Genomic DNA, 18,811 nt, shown 5'->3' with positions numbered 1-18,811 from the left:
TTATTGTATCCTAGAGATAAATAAAGGCAGATATATGAGTCCGCTTAAAGATGGGTCGACAGCCTAAACAAGAAGTGGTCTAGATGAGTTGGGGTCGAGTGCATTCACGAATATTGCTGACCCATAACCGTGCCGAGGTAAATATGGGACCGATGCTGTTGTGTACTTAGCCACGGATTTAAAGAGTGGATGGACGGAGAATTGAGATCCTAAGAAAATGGGAGTCCCAATTAGAGACCGAGTGCATTCAGTAACATCCCCCTCCCCTCTTACTCCTCCTTTTTGTTTTGGACGGTGGTAGGTCCCTGCCCTTTGATGCCGCTTTAAGGACATTTACAAAAACAAACAAAACCTCTCTTTAGCCAAAGAGCAATAAGAAAGAAATGAGATTGAAAATGTGAAAATTTTCTAACCACATTGCGACTTACAGAGGAGGGCATTGGAGAAGCATAGTCAGCATCATTTCCTCTCAAGTATAAAATTAGCTCATCCGAAGAAGATCTTGGAATGATCACAATAGTGCACATTAAAAGCATTATGAATTTTGCAAACCCAATACGGTTAAGCCACCACTAAGACCAAAACAGAAGCATTTGGGTGCTCTAAACTAGTTGTTGACCACATGCAGCAACTTCGACTACTTGGAATATCCTTTGCGTGCAGTCAACACATGCTTGTCTTGGGAATTTTCCTTCCAACCCGAGAGAGAGCACTCACCCGGCTGAGTTCTCATGTAACAATACATATTCCCGGCTGCATACACATCAATAGATCAGCACATTTTAGATAATGATCACAAGTAGATCCATTTTTGGTGTTTGGGTCTAACAATCAAGCACACTTGCAATAAAATAAAATTTGGAACACAAGTACGACAACATGTGTACATCTAGTGATCATTGTTTGAGCTTATAGTGCATAAAGAACTAACAAGATTTAACATCAACATTTAATAATTGGAGATCTTAAATGAGTTCAATGCTTCCACAGAGAAAGGAATGCATGCATGTCCTAATAAACTCTTGCAAAACCAAAGTTATACCTGCTATTACCAAACTTAATCGTATCCTTTTCAAAAAGTTCATAATACCGTTGCGGCTCAATGCGATTATCCTGCACAAGACACCAAATTAACAGAGAGAGAGAGAGAGAGAGAGAGAGTTTTGGACTTGGTTATGTAAGTTTTGAACAAATGAGAAAAGCTAAAGTAGTGGCAAATTCTTACATTTATAAAAGTCCCATTTGTACTCCCAAGGTCCATCAGATAAGGCCTAATAGTTTACACATCCAATGATAAAAAAAATTTTATTATCAGCAATGAATCAAGTGTCAAACGATGCAGCTAGTAAAAACCAAACTATTTTTTTCACCATATTACCTTACTTCTTTTGATATTAAACCATCTGGTTCCTCCTTCTCTACAAGCCTGAAAAGAGAAACTATGTGGATTCAAGAGATCTCATGGCATCATCGACTAATACAATCAAGCAAAAATCTAACCTATACTGAATAACAGCATGCTGTTTGCTACAAGATGGATGATCTGTTGGAATGTCTGACACTCTCCTTTCTCTACCAAAAAGGTAGCAACTTTGTCGGTGCAAATAAAGAGGCTCTGTTGATCAGACAACTCCTTAGCAATTTATGTTCAACAGAATAGCACTACGAACTAAACAAATTTAACAAGTCTTTTCAAACTTCCAAGGCCTCCAGGACTAGGCAATAAGTATTATAAACAACAGAAGTTACAGTAAAATAAAGGCAGTTTATATGCACAAACAGTAGCAACAGCATATTAAACAAGGAACATGACTGGACAATCATAAGACTTAAAACCTTTTGAATGGTCAATCCAACCTCGAGAACAGTTGACTTTCATATTACATTCTCATTTTGTTAGAGTATCGTAAGAGACTTCTGTGGCTCAGATTTCATGGATGAAAATTACATTCAACAAAGAAAATGTCTTTTCATTTGACTTTTAGAACAATAAGTGGACGGTTTTAACAAGTTATGGCTGCAGCAACATGATGCCACAATTGAAATGGAGCAAAGAATAGCAGAAACAATGGGGAATAGATGAGATGAGTCACATGGTCTTACTTGGAGATTGGATTGTGTGCACTTAAGGGTTGAAAATGGTTTGAAGCATGGTAAGTAATTGAATTTGCCAGCAGTGTGAAAGGACAAACATAGGATCTTTGAGAATGTGACTTTAGATATTCAAATATTTTTCTGGAAAAAATACTTTAAAGGCCAAAGATTGATTCAGAGCAGCTTATATCTGGTTTCATAACTCAGATCCACTGATTATCCATAATGAAACAAACATACCATATGTTGCTTTTACATCCTAGATATATCTCACATACACTTCAAGATTAACTTGGAACTTGCACTACCATGTCCTGACACTTCATGCACTTCTCCCAATTGTTTGAACCACTGCTCAAGAAACCCCTCAAGAGTACTACTAGAGTTTCATACTTATATTAGAATAATCATTTCTCTGATCAAATTCAAATCCAGTAACAATAGTAGCGCTTAGAAAAATTCATCTTATGCTTTCACGTACCAAACAAGCAATTTCAACCATCACGATCAAATTTTACACATAGATCTGCCAGTGATTACAATAGGTGCTCGGGCGCTCGTCTAGGTGCTCGGGCGAGGCGAGGCGCGAGCACCTCGCTTCATTTCCAGGCGGCGTGCTTCAAAGAGGCATCGCCTAGGCGCTCGCCCGAGCCCAGGCGCTTCAGGCGAGCGCCTGGGTTAAACCAGGCAACCGAACTAACTAAATCACCGATATCAAGCTCCCTCTTGTGATTTCCTCGACTTCCCCAACCCTAACACTCGCAATTTTGCCACCGAGATTTCTCCTCCACTATCGCTGCTCACCGCTACTGTCGCTACTCTTCGCTGCCTCAATCGCCGCTCGTCGCTGCTGTCGTCGCTCACCACTGCTGTCGCCGCTCCCGCTCCAGCTGTCGCCTACTACCGCCGTCGTTGCCTCAACAACCTCGGTCTTCTCACTCTTCTCACTTTTCTCACTACACTGTTAACAATATATTAACAGTATACTGCTAACTGTATACTAATAATAATATTTTTTTTATTTATTAGATTAATAATATATTATTTTAATTTTAATACTATTATTTTTTTATTTAAAATTATTATTAGGTTTCAAAATAAATGACAAGTGTACAGAGCAACTCAATAGATTTGATGTAAAATTTAATTGTTTTGATTTTTAAGACTTTTTATTAATGTGACATTGTGATTTTATACCCGATTTCTTAATTTAATAACATATTTTTTTTATTTACATAATTATATTTATTAATTATATATATATATATATATATTTTTTAGCGCATCGCTTCGCTCGAGCAAGCGCCTAGCGCCTCGGGCGTTTTTGGGCCTTGGCACCTTTTAGCGCCTAGTGCTTTTTAAATCACAGAGATCTCCTACTACTGCTTTCTTGGAAGTAGGCAAATGAATAAAGTAAGATCATAAAACGTTAGAATAACTACCCTCAATTAATTCAGGGATTCAACGACAATTGTTGCATCAATATTTTTTTTCTCAACAAGGTTCCAGTGTCCATCGAAACAACTTGCTCAGAAAAACAAAGAATAGACAAGCCAGTATAATTGAGAATGAAACTAAAAGGCAGCATAATGTTCCAAGGGTAAGAGGAAACGTCACAGAAAAATTCAAAGAATTAAAATGTCCTCCAGACTTGAACTAATAAAATAGTCAATCATTGCTTTGGAAACTAGATCGATAAATTTCATTTAACTGAAAAAAACAGATGGATAATCATGCACATTCCTGTCAAAGTGAGCATTAGATTCATAAATAGATTGATATAAACTGAAATTACCATTAAGCACTTCCCCAGCCTTGAAAACATATAATCTCCATCTTACATCTGGCTTGCGAGCATCCGACGGTTCACTGAATAGCAAAGTTACACCTAACATTCAAAAAGAGATTGATAAATATGTATGTAGAATAGAATGTGAGTTAGCATTCATTAGCCTAAATACACTAAGGAAATAGTTGATGCAGGCAAACATCTCATTTTATGTTTTCAAGAAAAAAGATGAAGGCATAATTTTTGGGGATCCAAATCAAAATTTGAGAATTTAAGTTTAAATGAGATATCAGTCTAACAATGAAATACCTCTAACTCGATTAGTCTCCTCAGCAAGCTTCCCGGACAGCTCAAATGATGGTTTTTGCTACATTAAAAAAACATAATTAAACATGTAAATGATAAAGCACTAGGAAAAATGCACAGGATTAGCAACCACTATGATACCGGGCATGGGGACATGTGATGAAAAAGGCCCGAGATAAAAAATAATTGACAGTGAATATTTCCCATAAGGGTATCATCAAACTACATGGAGAAAAATCAACAGTCAACAACAGCGAGAAAACATCTACTTGCATGAGAAAATAAGATGGGCTAAACTTATCACAGACCCCCCAAATCCAGAACCAGATAAAATTAATAAAACAAGTTTATGTTCATATTGCAGCAAGTTTATCTTCTTATCACGACAAGCCTTGTCTGATGAAAGTAATGTCCTCTAGAGTTCACCAAGGTACAGGTTAATCCAAAGTACCGCAGACTAACGCACTATATGAAGTAGCATGAATATGACTGCATATGAAGATGATGACCTTTTCTTTCACTTCCAGGGCCTGCTCAGCTGCCTTCATCTTTGCAACTGAATCATTTTCATCTCCCCTGCAAGAAAACTTTTTCCCTGAGTCAAGTGCCAAAACTGTGGATGCTCTGTGTGGTGGAACAAATATCGGGTATTCACTATTAAGCCAATCCATGTATGAAGCTATAACCAATAACTCAAGAAAAATAATTAATCAATCTCCCGACAAATACAAACAATAAAGACATTGAGGTAGAGGGAGGTTTCATCAGTTGAACTAGACACTGACCATTCGTATTCTGCCGTCTTCGGTTTTATCCCCACCTGAAATGAAATGGCTAAGAACATAAAGTGTGGGTATTGGAAAGACATTTCTATACTGATTTATAAATAAATGAAATAACATAAACTAAGTAGCATGATTTATGAACTGACTTTTAAATAATCTATAAAAATGAGTAGCATAAATCTATAATATAGATAACACAAGGACATTAGCAAAGGGGAAAAATAAGTGTCATAAGAAAGCCTTAGTTCAGTTCCATTAAAGATACATCGAATGTGATGAATCTCTCAAAAATATTACAGGACAGGGGCCCAAATAGACATAAGAATGATATATGATTGAAGAATCCTTGTTAAATGTGAGTGTCCAATATGTTGTCAGGTCCATAGTGCAATGATAGTTGAACTCAAGAGACTAAAAACATGGTTTGCATGAAGTACAAGAGGCCACCATTAACTGCAAATTGTGCTATACGAAAAGAAGAAATAATTAGAATGCAACCTTGCTGTACTTCATCCAAAACTCTTAAAAGGAAAGGGTAATTTACAGTCTGTAAATCTAAAAACTACAAAATATGGACAATTGCATACAACCAGTGTTTATAGCATGAACCAAGCAATTAAACATAAATTTAGCATTCCAGATACACTGCACTGGTCCTACGAACTACTGCAGATATCGCCTTCATGCTGAGCATCATTAAATACTAACATCATCAAAGCCAGAAGTATATGATTGTTAACTCATCATGTCAACAGTCTTGAGATTCAAAAGTATGTGGTATCCAGTTAATAAGAATGGAACCAACTAGTGCATATAGCAACTCGATAGGGTAAATAACAAGGCTGGCAGTTAAAAACAAAAATGAAGAACAAGGAGCAGATATCACCAGGCACCTCATCACGTGCACCAGCCTTGGGAGGTCTGGTAGGGGAGCGGGAACCGTATCTGCTCCTATGGCTTCGTCCCTCTGGGGAATCTGAATGATCACGCCTTGAATATTTTGATGGAACACTATCATTCTTCTCTTTCGATGATTTACTGTCCCTTGAAATATCATTGATCTCCCCTCGTTCTTTGTACCTCCCCTTATCATGATCTTCCCTGCCTGAATGCCTCCTGAGCTCTCTATCTGCTAACTTCTCAGACTCCCGTTCAGCATGAACTCGTTTTAAGCGCTTGGTTCGTGGTGATGGTGAGCGTGGGGCACTACCCTTGACCGGTGAATGCTGCCGCTCACGTTTAGGCGACCTAGCGCGATCGTGCACGTTTTCTTTGACCGGAGAGCGAGCCCTATTAGTTCTAGCCGGTGACCTAGCTCTAGGAGAGCTCTTCCGAGGAGCAGGCGATCTTTCTCTTCGAGGAGAGGTCCTCCTACGAGGGGAACGACGATCTCTAACGGGAGAACTAGACCTATCAGATGAGACCCGCCGTTTATGTTCCCGACGTTCCACTGCTGGAGCCATCGTTGCCACATAGAAGCCACAACTCCTGCCAAGATATCGGTTCGAGCTCAAGATCCTTTAAGCCCACAAATCCCTGTTTAAACCGCACGAACAAAACCCTAATCGAAAACAATCGAACGAGAAAAAAAAGCAAGAGAAACTTCAGAAACATGAAGCCATGAAAGTCATGCTCGCATCTTCACTGTACTACTCCCGCAACCAGTTGAGTGAAACCAAAGAAAGAGAACCAACGTTGCGGCAATCCGAAATGGGAGCAAGAGAGGGAAAACATCAGCAATGGACAAGAACAGGGGGATCTCAGAAAGAAGACTCACTTGCAAGCCGCGGGAGTGGGAGAGGACGAAACCCTAGACGACGAGGAAGTGTAGGGCTTGGAGAAGGGTCGCCATGGGAGAAGGCGGTCGAAGCTCCTGCAACAAAATGGATCGGCGAAGGATGAGGTTAAAACGGCGAGAAATCGGGGGGTGGTGATCCGTACGATAAATAAGTCGGATCCCTAAGTATTTGGGCCGTATCCGAAGCCCAAAACTCTTGCCCACTAAGGAACGAACAACGAAAACGTCCACCACATATTCTTACCTTACGGCCTACACTTTGCATTGATAACATGGGGTCCAGACGGGGCCCATCTCGGCCATCCAATGAAACAGAGCGGGCATTCTTACGAGGAAGAAGGGATTTATACATATATGAACACCAAAACAAAACTATCAATATATGACTAGTAATACTATTCAAAATGATTAATTAGTATTTTTGTATACAAATTGCAGGTGAATTGTCTCTCCAAAAATAGCAAACTAATTATCTTGGAGAGTTGGCTAAAGCGTGAGCTAAAAGTTGTATTGGCGTCGGATGATGATTGATCAAGAGGCCCCCTGAGACTTCGAACCACTCACTGCACATTGTCCGGCACAGTGAGCCTGTCCTTTATGGCGTCCTTCATCGACATCCGGTTGAGCTGCAGCAAAACTATGGTAGGTGAATGAAGAGAAGAAAGAAGAAAGAAACCACATCTGAATCCTAAAATGAAGTTATCGGAGAAACAAGAAGCGAACTTTAATCGATCCGACAAGAATCAGAAACTGCAAAACTAATATCCCTACATCTGCGATCCAAAATTTAGTAAAAGAATCGATTGAATCCAAGACACGAGAAGACGAAGAGGAGTCAATCAGGGGAGCTCCTGCCGCCGTACCTGTTTCAGAGAGGCCGCTCACCGCCACGGATCTGCCGCAGAGAGCTGCAGCTCCGCCTACAGGTACCCACCCGAGCTCGCCGTTGGCCGCTTAGAGGAAGGCTGCAAAGAGAAATCGCCGAACCAAATAATTAGGGCTTCTATTTGAGTGTTTTTTTTTTTCTTTCTTAATGTTCTTTTACGAATTCATTCCAACAATGTTCAAAATGACATATTTGCCCTTATCATGGTTTATTATCGATGACAGTAACTAATTTGATTAAGAAAAATAAATATCTAAATACCTCTGATTTTTTGTGATAAAAATGATTTTTTTCTCAACAAAAATGTACTTTATATTTTTAATTAATGAAAAATTATGATATAGTATGCTCACATGTTTTTAGATTTTACAAGGATATGCGTATGTGTGATTGTGTGTGTTATGGCTATGAAGTTATTTATATTTAAAATATATAGAGAGAAAAAATATGAATATGAATATAAATATAAATCAACTCAATTTTTAACTGCTCAACTAAAATTATTATTATTATTATTAAATTTATAAATTTCTAAAAGCAAATTGCTTGAGGAGAAAAAGGAGAATTCAAATAAGCGTAAAATATCTTAAAAAAATACAGGACTTCAATATCCAGTTTTATTATTGCATAACCTTTATTATTAATTTTCAGAAAGAAAAAAAAAAGGAAGCACCAAGAAAATTCACTTACAAAACCTACAAATTTATTTTTGGTCCTGCTATGATTTTATTAATATAATATCAAAGATTATCTAAGATAAAGATAAGTTTTATATTAACATTATTCTTACTCCTATGGATCTATGTGTTTCCCAACCTCTACATATATATTAGTTGGATATATTTTTAATATACTTCATAATATCTTTGCTGCAGATGCAGAATGATCTCTTGTTTTCTGAAAGAAAAGATGAGACTCGTCTTGTTTTCTTTTATGATAATAATACAAGGAACAAAAAAATCTCACATTCAAAAAAGACTTAGAACAAAACAAGATTAAATTGAAACAAAGAATCAAGCAGCAACACAAGAGCACGCTAACAAGAAAATACCAATTGCAAAAACCAGTAGAGGATGCTCAAATCAGAGCACCAAAAGAGAAGGAAGCACCAAGAAAATTCACTTACAAAACCTTGAAATTTATTTTTGGCGTTGCTATGGTTTTATTAATGTAATATCAAGATTATCCAAGATAAAGACAAGTTTTGTATTAACATTATTCTTACTCCTAATTTGACAGAAGCAAACCTTGGGTGTTTGTGTTTCCTAACCTCTACATATATATTAGTTGGATATATCTCTCCATGAAAGATTCTAATACACTTCACAATATCTTTGCTGGAGATACAGAATGATCCCTTATTTTCTGAAAGAAAAGATGAAACCCCATCTTGTTTTCTTTTATGATAACAATACAAGGAACAAGAAAATCTCACATTCAAAAAAGACTTACAACAAAACAAGATTAAATTGAAACGAAGAATCAAGCAGCAACACAAGAGCACACTAACAAAAAAATACCAATTGCAAAAGCCAGTAGAGGATGATCAAATTAGAGAAGAGCACCAAAAGAGAAGGAAGCACCAAGAAAATTCACTTACAAAACATTGAAATTTATTTTTGGCGCTTCTATGGTTTTATTTATGTAATACCAAGATTATCCAAGATAAATACAAGTTTTGCATTAACATTATTCTTACTCCTAATTTGACAGAAGCAAACCTTGGGTCTCTGTGTTTCCTAACCTCTACATATATATTAGTTGGATATATCTCTTAGTGACAGATTCTAATACACTAGAGTTACCTCAAGTTCATAATATTTTTGCTGTAGTTGCAGAATGATCTCTTATTTTTTTTATGATAAGAATACAAGGAAAATCTCACATTCAAAAAAGACTTAGAACAAAACAAGATTAAATTGAAACGAAGATTCAAACAGCAACACAAGAGCACACTAACAAGAAAATACCAATTGCAAAAGCGAGGATGATCAAAACAGAGAACATCAAAGTATTAAATAACACAGAAATCTCAGCCATGACAGAACTCAGTAGCAAAACTAGTGTTCGATTATGATGCATTAGCACATCAACTTCAATAGAAACATCCTCAAAGTGCCAAGGAAATATGGCAATTATCTTACTCTTATGCATTTGCCCTTTCTATGTTAAAGGCCCAATATATCAGCACAGATATCACCTAATAAAAATTATCTTAAGTATAAACTACAACATCTGCTAAATCCATTACTTTAAGCAATTCATACAGGAGCTACAGCAGTCGACTCTCCTCCTATCAAGTCAATTTTGCTCATTTTACGTACGTATGGTTATCAACATGCATTCCATATCTTCCCTGATGCAACCAATTCAATCACTTCTTCTTGTTCTGTAATGAATACTATCAACAAACCTGAGATTCTGTAAAACAAGTTTGGCTCTGATTAAGCCGACAGCTACAAATGTAATATACTTTTTCTATATAAAATGTTGCAAGCAATATAATAAAATATTAAAACAGTAAATTAGATATAACCAGATTTTGATAAAAAAAACTAATAATATTGCATTAAATTGAAAACGAGATGTAGAAATAAGAACAACCCAAAAGAAATGAAGTTATCTTAAGGCTTATTCTTTTTCTTGGGATCCCTCTTTTGTATTTATCAAAAGAGTGATTTTTCTGTACTTTGATTATGACTTGTTAGACCAATTAGCTTATATTTTTTATCAAGAGATTAGACCCCATATCTTCAATTATGACTCAATGTGTCTGACTCGAGCAAAGAGAAAGGAGATATCCTTATATTCCATATGTTTTCTCCCACTCTTACCGATAAGCAAAGAGCCAAAACCATCTTATAATTAAGAATGAAAAGGGCTTTGTAGACATATAAAAAGAGGCCTCTTTGTATCTTATACTCATCCATGATAAAGACATCAGAATGGTTCCTGCTGTTGTGGTGATGGTTTTTAGCCCCAAAATTAAAGTCAATTAAATAAACAGTGGTTGGAACGTGGTATCGCCCACAGATACACATGAGATACGATTGCATTTAGTTTTTGAGGAAAAGAAAGAACTTTTGAATTCTGACAAACAGTTGGCAGATAAGGTTTATAACAGTGACCTGTTCCTTGCTTCGTCCAGGGCCAATGTCAGGCGCGTTTGCGTAGACGCGCCTTTGCGGGGGATGTACGTGGACACAGAAAAAGAAACCGAGAAAGACCATATTGATAACCCAAGTCATTTTGACAAACACGTACCAGGCACACTTGAGAAGCTCAGATCACCGATGGATCCTTCGTCGCCAATCGCAGCGACTCGAACAAGCGATCAAAACGAAGCAAGCGTAAAGACAGACGAGGATTCATACCTAGGGAAAACTCCGCGAAGCAGCCGACGAAAAGCCTGCTGGGAATCAACGCCCGCATCGTCAAGCAACGTCGGCTAGCCGATACCTACTCCGCGTCCACCTCAAATGTTGCCGTCATCCCGGGGTGAAGTTTCGGAACTTGTACAGCGGCTTAAACTTGGCCTACCTTCTTCTTGGTTGGATAAAACGCGTGGGGCCCAATTAGGTCACCCACCCACGAATAAGAAGAAGAAGCTTCTCGATTAGGAAAAGTGGGTATGGGTTGTTGAAGCGTCAGCTTAAATTTAGATGGCCTGCCGAAAATGACGGAACCGTGTGGCCTACGTCTGCTATATCATCCGTCCAAGTGTGCGGTGGCGATACGAAGAATCGTCTGCGGTAACAATACCGGGGGCTGTTCTTACACAAGGAAATTGCTATAAAGGAGGCTCCCGGGCGCCCGAATTCGGTCGCACTTATTCTCAGCTACCGAAGAAGAAGCTTTGCGAGTCTCCTTTTTCCTCACCCAAGGTATATTTTCTTCTTTACTCGCTTTTAATTTTGGGTATTTTTTCTTTTTTTCTTCTTCTTTTTCTTTGAGTATTGTTCTTGTATTCTCAGGTTTTGATATGTCGATCGTTTCTTTCCTGATATTTAACTGTTCTCGTCGACAAGATTTTTCGTTTCCTTGTAATTTCTTTTATGGATCTGGTCATCGATCTTGAAACTTTTAGATGTATCTTTGGATCGATCCCCCTGTGTATCTGATCTACAAGATTTTTCGTTTCCTTGTAATTTCTTTTACGGATCTGGTCATCGATCTTGAAACTTCTAGGCGTGTCTTTGAATCGACCCCCCTGTGCATCTGATCTATGAAACTTGTTTTCTCCCTTGTTGATTTAGAGAGGTCGCTTTGTTTTCGTTCGATTTCGTGTTATTCTTACATGATGTTGGGTTGTCTGTTTGATCTATGTCGGTCTTAATCTATTTTATTTGGTTGGATGCTGATTCCTCTTTTGTGTTATATTCAGATGCAGATCTTCGTGAAAACCCTCACTGGCAAGACCATCACCCTAGAGGTTGAATCCTCCGACACCATCGACAATGTCAAAGCCAAGATCCAAGACAAGGAGGGGATCCCCCCCGACCAGCAGAGGCTCATCTTCGCTGGTAAGCAGCTCGAAGACGGCCGCACCTTGGCCGACTACAACATTCAGAAGGAGTCCACCCTCCACCTCGTGCTCCGCCTACGTGGTGGTATGCAGATCTTTGTGAAGACTCTCACCGGCAAGACCATCACCCTCGAGGTCGAGAGCTCGGACACGATCGACAACGTTAAGGCCAAGATCCAGGACAAGGAGGGCATCCCTCCGGACCAGCAGAGGCTGATCTTCGCCGGCAAGCAGCTCGAGGATGGCCGCACCTTGGCCGACTATAACATTCAGAAGGAGTCCACCCTCCACCTCGTGCTCCGCCTACGTGGTGGTATGCAGATCTTTGTGAAGACTCTCACCGGCAAGACCATCACCCTCGAGGTCGAGAGCTCGGATACGATCGACAACGTTAAGGCCAAGATCCAGGACAAGGAGGGCATCCCTCCGGACCAGCAGAGGCTGATCTTCGCCGGCAAGCAGCTCGAGGATGGCCGCACCTTGGCCGACTATAACATTCAGAAGGAGTCCACCCTCCACCTCGTGCTCCGCCTACGTGGTGGTATGCAGATCTTTGTGAAGACTCTCACCGGCAAGACCATCACCCTCGAGGTCGAGAGCTCGGATACGATCGACAACGTTAAGGCCAAGATCCAGGACAAGGAGGGCATCCCTCCGGACCAGCAGAGGCTGATCTTCGCCGGCAAGCAGCTCGAGGATGGCCGCACCTTGGCCGACTATAACATTCAGAAGGAATCCACCCTTCATCTGGTGCTGAGACTCAGGGGAGGTATGCAGATCTTCGTCAAGACCCTCACTGGAAAGACCATCACCCTGGAGGTTGAGAGCTCTGACACGATCGACAACGTCAAGGCAAAGATCCAGGACAAGGAGGGTATTCCACCGGACCAGCAGAGGCTTATCTTTGCTGGCAAGCAACTAGAGGACGGTCGCACCCTGGCCGATTACAATATTCAGAAGGAGTCCACTCTTCACCTGGTGCTCCGCCTCCGTGGTGGCCAGTGAGCTACTGCCCTGCTCATCCGCCGCCGCTGCTGCTGCATTGTCCTGGTGTCTCATGTGATCTGTGTCTGTTGGTCTGCATTGGGTTCAAGTGTTCTTATGTCGATGTTCGACTTCATGTCTCTCTGTTCGGTGTTTGTCGTCGGTTCAATAATAAACTACTGTTTGTCGTCGGTTCAATAATAAACTACTGTCACGATATGCGATGCTACTTATGCGAATGTGACAGCCTTTCATGATTTCAATAATTTATGATGCAATTCTCACTATAAAGAATAATCTCTGATTAAAGAATAATACGCATCGTGATTGCCGCACAATGAATCAGATGGAGTTGCTCGAGACCATTACCTATTCGGCCCGCCTGAGTCATGTTCCTCATTGTGTGTTGCTCGAGACCACTACTTTTGCGTAGTCTGTTCGCTTGAGTCGTGTTTCTTAGTTGTGTGTTGCCCGAGACCATTACCTTTGCATGGTCTGTTCGCTTGAGTCATGTTCCTTGGCGACCATTATCTCTGCCCGTCTGACCGCTTGAGTCGTGCTCCTCGCATGTTGCCCGAGAGTGATTGTGGGAGCATACACTTAAAATGAGTCATGTCTCAAAGGTCTACGAGAGAGGGTGGCAGCAGCCCAACTTACCAGCTTATAATTGATCAGTATCAATTTGTCCAAGCTGTCTCTGTGCCATATTTTTCGGATCTAACTCAGGCCATGTCTCATCCTATTGGCCAACCAATTGTTCAAGGAAATAAATAACATGAAAAGGACGATGAAACGTCACCTTCTTTGTTCCATCAGCTCCTCTGGCCACGCTGGCAACAAACATTCATCTCAACAAAACTTTCTGGTGAGGTGATTTCATATACCATCTTGCATTGGAGTTGCCGATTGATCTGCCTGTCTCATCAGCAGTAACATGCGCAGTGGTTGTGCGAACACGCATAAACAACAAATCATCGGTTCATGGCGACTTGCGATTCAGTCAAGTTCCGCCATCTCTGACACAGTTTGGAGGGTCATACTCCAGATCGACGACTCTGCACCGGTCATGGAAGTTCGCCATAAACACGTCCATGACAACCACAAGGCCGCAGGCTACCTACCGCCACCAAAGTCTTCTCAGAACCTTCCCTCTTCTCTTGAGCTCTATTTAATTCCCTCCTTTGCTGCCTTCCCTTCCATCCATCTCCTTCCACAAAGATGGCCATTCCGAGAGCCATAGTAGCAGTTGCAGTCATGGCAGCCATCGCTGGGCTTGCAAACGCCACGAACTTCGACGTCAGCTGGGATCTCAGCACGAACTACACACAGTGGGTTTCCGACAAGACTTTTCGCGCCGGCGACACCTTAAGTGAGTTCTCCTCCTCACCTTGTCTCCCTCTTCACTGCACGAGCCGCAGCCAGTTGATCGCTCGTCGCCCATTGCAGCGTTCAGCTACACGTCGAGCCACGACGTGGTAGAGGTCAGGAGCTCCGCCTACGCCACCTGCAACGCGACCAGTCCGGTGTCGAAGAGCGCCACGGGCAACACCCTCGTGGCTCTAGGCGCCCCCGGAAAGCGGTACTTCATTTGTGGGATCGCCGGCCACTGCAGCAGGGGCATGAAGATCGAGATCGACGTGGTAACCGCGAGCTCACCGCCTCCCGGAGCCTCTCCCTCGCCCAGCGTCTCGCCGGCTGCTCCGACACCGCCGGCTTCGTCCCCGCCCGCCCCTAGCACCGCGCCACCCAGCAGGACTCGCACGACGGCGAAGGTTGCTCTGGGAGTCGTGCTGATGGTCTTGGCCCTCTGATCACAGTTACTTTCTTTGATTAATTTCCTCTTGGATATTACTCTACAACTCGATCATGCTTTCATTCCCGAGGCATTACATTGGGTATTTGTGTTTCTTGCAATCCCAGAGAAATAAAGAAGCTTATTTTCCCTTCATTTTTACGATCCATGCCGAGTGGTGCCATTTGCATGTAGATGATGTAGTTGAATCAGAACAATGTGAAGGCAACGCTAAGGAGCATGGTTTGACCAACCTCCCTCTTCTTCGACGTGCTTGCCACTACCTTATTCTATTCTACACCGGGATGCAATCAAAAGTCAAGTCAGATATACTACGGAGGATCAACGATGAGTGGATCGAATCTCCCATCCGCAGGAGTTGACCTTATAACTTTGATCGTCCAACGAGCAATTTCTTTGGAGGCAGATGTCTCTCTAGGAGTGCTTACTTTGATCCGATCTATAACTTAATAGTTCAAGGGCACCCGAGTTTCTAGCAATCATACAGCACGATAGCTAAAGAGCTATGATTTTACTAATGAAAATTTGATTAAGTAATTAAAACACTACTTTGATTCCCTTAAAACATTATAAGAAGCTTGATAAGTTGAAAGAAAAAACAAAGATTTTTGGATTTTAAACGTCACAAACAGAAAAGCTTAAATAAGTTCCAAAATTTATACAATAACTAACTTAAAAACAAAACACTCATCGTTATTAAAAGTTGAATGAACTTTTGAATTGTATTCCTTACAAAAGGAATTAGCTTTGTTTATATGATACAAAGACTAAATATAAAGAGAATAAATATAACAAATGATATTTATATTCTTAATACAGGAATCTAGATTACTCATGTCTTGAATTGATTTGAATGATTATACTCATGGACCGTATAGCGACAAGAGAGTCATGACGACTTTCCCAAAGAAAATCCAAAAAATTATCCAAATATAACAAAATAAAAAAAATATATAGAAGTACTCTTGGTGACCAAAGTTGACATGTTAACCGATCAACTTTGTCTTCTCTGCGGTTGCTGCCAAGAGCACGGTGGCCGACCAGCGACGAAGATCGACGATCGGATGTCAAAGACAAGGAGGATAAGAAACTTTGGTCGGATTCGGGTAGAGAAGTGGGACTTCGCATAGCCTTTTCACGTCTTCTTCCTTTGTCACATCTTCTCCTCTCTATCTTCTGTCGTTCCTCCAAAGCTCCATTTATATGAGCGAGGGAAGGCGGGAGGGCTCACTGCAGCGACGAAGACCGAGGGGGGCAGCATCGCGGGCGACGGCACGTAGGTTGAATCGGTTCAGTGAAGAGCAGCCCGTCCGATTGACCGAGCATGACGTTGACCCAATTTGATCGGTCCCACTCCACCAAAATTTGAAAGCTTGACTGGTAGCTCAGTCTACCGATGGGGAATCCAAACTATTTGAGTACCCCAAAGGAGCTTTTGTAGGTTAATTGATGAGATTAAAAGTGGTGTTCTGGAAGAGATCAAAAGAAAAAAAGATGATGTCTTCCCCTTACCGAACATCTTTTTGATAGGTTCTTTTAGGAAAGTTCGATAGAGGTCCATCTTGTATAGCAGCATATCATAGAGCATCCTCTTTCTTCGTATCTCATCATTTCTCATATCATAGACCATACTTTCCCAGACTCTCTTAAGATTATTCTCAAAAGTCCATGATCTTAATAAACTAAATTCAATAGAACCTCAATATCCCATCAAAGTGATGAATTAAACACTTGTCTAAGAATTCATGTGGATGTCCAGTGTACCAGACAAATTTGTCTGACAGTAGCCTGGACAAGGGGCCATTTCTCCGGCTAACGTTCCGGTGTAGTGTTACATTTTCACGTTGTTACCTGCCACCGAGTTCATCAAATGACTGGATTCATGGATTATGACCGGAGCAATATGGATAAGAGTTCCAATTTAGAGGCCCTGTTGAGTCGGAAATAACTCTTGGTGTTGTGGGGGTGACGAAGAAGCAGCCTTTGAACGGTGGTTAAGCTTTACTGTGGCTTCGTTGGTGAACACCCAACGTGATGATCTACCTGCACTTCCTGCGTAGTATTTAACGCCGTGCGAGTGGCCGAGAGGTGCACTGTGAGCCAGGATACAGCACTCGAAGAAGAGATCGAGATGGCGAGCCAGGAACAGAAGACTGCCTGCGTCACCGGCGGCAATGGGTTCGTCGCGTCGACGCTCGTCAAGCAGTTGCTGGAGAAGGGCTACGCTGTCAACGTCACCGTCAGGGATCCAGGTTTCGTCTATGGTGACCACAGCATCCGACATGGCCGGACCAGTGTTTGACAGTTTGTCTTGTTGGTGCAGAGAATGCGTCCAAGGTTGGTCGCCTGAAGCAGCTGCGGAGTCTCGGCAGGTTGACCGTTTTCCGAGCGGATCTGTCGGAGGAGGGCAGCTTCGATGCGGCGGTGAGCGGCTGCCACTACGTCTTCCTCGTCGCAGCTCCGGTGAACATGGCGGCCGAGGACGCTGAGGTCGGCCCTCAACCACTCGATCACGAGACTGCTGCGTGTCTTTTTGCTGCTCATCAGTTCTTTATCTCTTCTTCTGAATTCGATGCCAGAATGAGCTGATCAAACCGGCGATCCAAGGAACCCTGAACTTGTTGAGATCGTGCGTCAAGGCCAAGACGGTCGAGCGCGTCGTCCTGACGTCGTCGGCGGCCAGCGTCTCCATCAACGAGCTCAAAGGAACTGGTATGGTGTTGGATGAGGAGGCCTGGTCGGACCTCACATACTTAACGTCCAAGAAACCCCCTAGTTGGGTAAGCCATCGCGAGTTGCACGAACCTTGCTCGTTCTCTAACTCACGGTAACAAGCAGCAGCACCACCGTGCAGGGATATGCGGTCTCCAAGGTGCTGGCGGAGAAGGAAGCATCCAAGTTTGCACTAGAGAACGGCATAGATCTCGTGACGATGATCCCAGCCCTGACGATTGGCCCTGCGCTGGGCGCAGAGGTTAATCTGAGCTTAATGCTCGGCGTGTCTTTGCTATCAGGTAAGGAAGAGCGAAGCGGAAGAGACGGTGAATCGAAGAAACTGATATGAGAACTCGGCCTTAATTTTGGTGTCCACAGGCAACGAAGAGCTGATCGACGGCTTCAGAATCATGCAAACCCTCTCCGGTTCCATCTCGTTCACCCACGTCGAGGACATTTGCAGGGCTCACATCTTTGTTGCGGAGACCGAATCGGCTTCCGGCCGCTACATCTGCTGCTCCATCAACACGAGTCTCCCGGAGCTTGCCAAGTTCCTCTCAGAACGATACCCTCGGTACAAGGTCCCTACAGAGTAAGCAAAACCCTGCAGCTCCTGCAATCAAAAGCATATTCTTGAAATCCAATTGCTAACTTGTGTGGCACGAAATCAATCGCAGCTTCTCTGACTTGCCCGAGAAGCCCAAGCTGATGCTGTCTTCGGAGAAGCTCATCAAAGCTGGTTTTGAGTTCAAGTACAAGCAACTGGAAGACATCTACGACGATACTGTTCAGTTTGCAGAGGCTGTAGGACTGCTGCAGCCGAAGTCGAAAGGGTCTCATCATCAAACCACAACTGGGAAGGGAGCATGAGAGGTTTGCGTAGTAACTCGAGAGGCATCTTTCCTTAGGGTACTCAAATAAAAGCCATGCTTGCTATGGTAGATGTGGTTTTTCCCTCCGAACCAGGTAGTGTTGGTCTTCTTCCAATGCCATGTTCTCGAGATGAACCTCGGCGGTGAGAATACCGTAAGCAGCAAGGCATGTTGTTGTCACTCCTATTATGCTATACAGTGAAGCTTGCCTGAAATTTCAATTAATATTCCTGCACAGAAATCT

At 41.9% G+C, this 18,811-nt stretch overlaps 4 protein-coding genes across 9 annotated transcripts; 3 read left to right on the top strand and 1 right to left on the bottom strand.

The window, feature by feature from the left end:
* Positions 1-384: 384 nt before the first annotated feature.
* Positions 385-7,776, bottom strand: LOC135583533 (FHA domain-containing protein DDL-like). 6 transcript variants are annotated; one of them, XM_065194496.1, is made up of 14 exons: positions 7,636-7,775; positions 7,202-7,398; positions 7,017-7,097; positions 6,752-6,847; positions 5,868-6,462; positions 4,975-5,009; positions 4,699-4,765; positions 4,193-4,250; positions 3,890-3,982; positions 1,501-1,615; positions 1,379-1,426; positions 1,226-1,271; positions 1,043-1,113; positions 385-753 (listed from the first exon to the last, which is right to left on the bottom strand). In XM_065194496.1, exons 5-14 carry the CDS (start codon positions 6,435-6,437, stop codon positions 714-716), a joined length of 1,143 nt encoding a protein of 380 aa, XP_065050568.1. In that variant the 5' UTR covers positions 6,438-6,462; positions 6,752-6,847; positions 7,017-7,097; positions 7,202-7,398; positions 7,636-7,775; the 3' UTR covers positions 385-713. The 6 variants fall into 6 exon arrangements, with proteins under 6 accessions (XP_065050568.1, XP_065050570.1, XP_065050566.1 ...); XM_065194498.1 differs by having other exon boundaries at positions 5,868-6,510; positions 7,017-7,398; positions 7,636-7,776; XM_065194494.1 differs by having other exon boundaries at positions 7,017-7,398.
* A 3,619-nt stretch (positions 7,777-11,395) lies between these two features.
* Positions 11,396-13,406, top strand: LOC103994099 (polyubiquitin). Its single transcript, XM_065194493.1, has 2 exons — positions 11,396-11,542; positions 12,043-13,406. The coding sequence occupies exon 2, from the start codon at positions 12,043-12,045 to the stop codon at positions 13,186-13,188; it is 1,146 nt and encodes a 381-aa protein (XP_065050565.1). The 5' UTR covers positions 11,396-11,542; the 3' UTR covers positions 13,189-13,406.
* An 871-nt stretch (positions 13,407-14,277) lies between these two features.
* LOC135680525 (uclacyanin 1-like) lies at positions 14,278-15,115 on the top strand. The gene is made up of 2 exons (XM_065194501.1): positions 14,278-14,536; positions 14,614-15,115. Exons 1-2 carry the CDS (start codon positions 14,386-14,388, stop codon positions 14,976-14,978), a joined length of 516 nt encoding a protein of 171 aa, XP_065050573.1. The 5' UTR covers positions 14,278-14,385; the 3' UTR covers positions 14,979-15,115.
* A 1,880-nt stretch (positions 15,116-16,995) lies between these two features.
* On the top strand, positions 16,996-18,792 carry LOC103994101 (anthocyanidin reductase ((2S)-flavan-3-ol-forming)). The gene is made up of 6 exons (XM_009414393.3): positions 16,996-17,232; positions 17,304-17,470; positions 17,560-17,760; positions 17,835-17,994; positions 18,074-18,287; positions 18,373-18,792. Exons 1-6 carry the CDS (start codon positions 17,112-17,114, stop codon positions 18,563-18,565), a joined length of 1,056 nt encoding a protein of 351 aa, XP_009412668.2. The 5' UTR covers positions 16,996-17,111; the 3' UTR covers positions 18,566-18,792.
* The last annotated feature ends 19 nt before the right edge of the window (positions 18,793-18,811 follow it).

This window comes from Musa acuminata, chromosome BXJ1-8, assembly GCF_036884655.1.
Source record: "Musa acuminata AAA Group cultivar baxijiao chromosome BXJ1-8, Cavendish_Baxijiao_AAA, whole genome shotgun sequence".
In the NCBI taxonomy this organism is placed as follows: Eukaryota; Viridiplantae; Streptophyta; class Magnoliopsida; order Zingiberales; family Musaceae; genus Musa; species Musa acuminata.
This window is presented reverse-complemented; position numbering and strand designations above follow the sequence as displayed.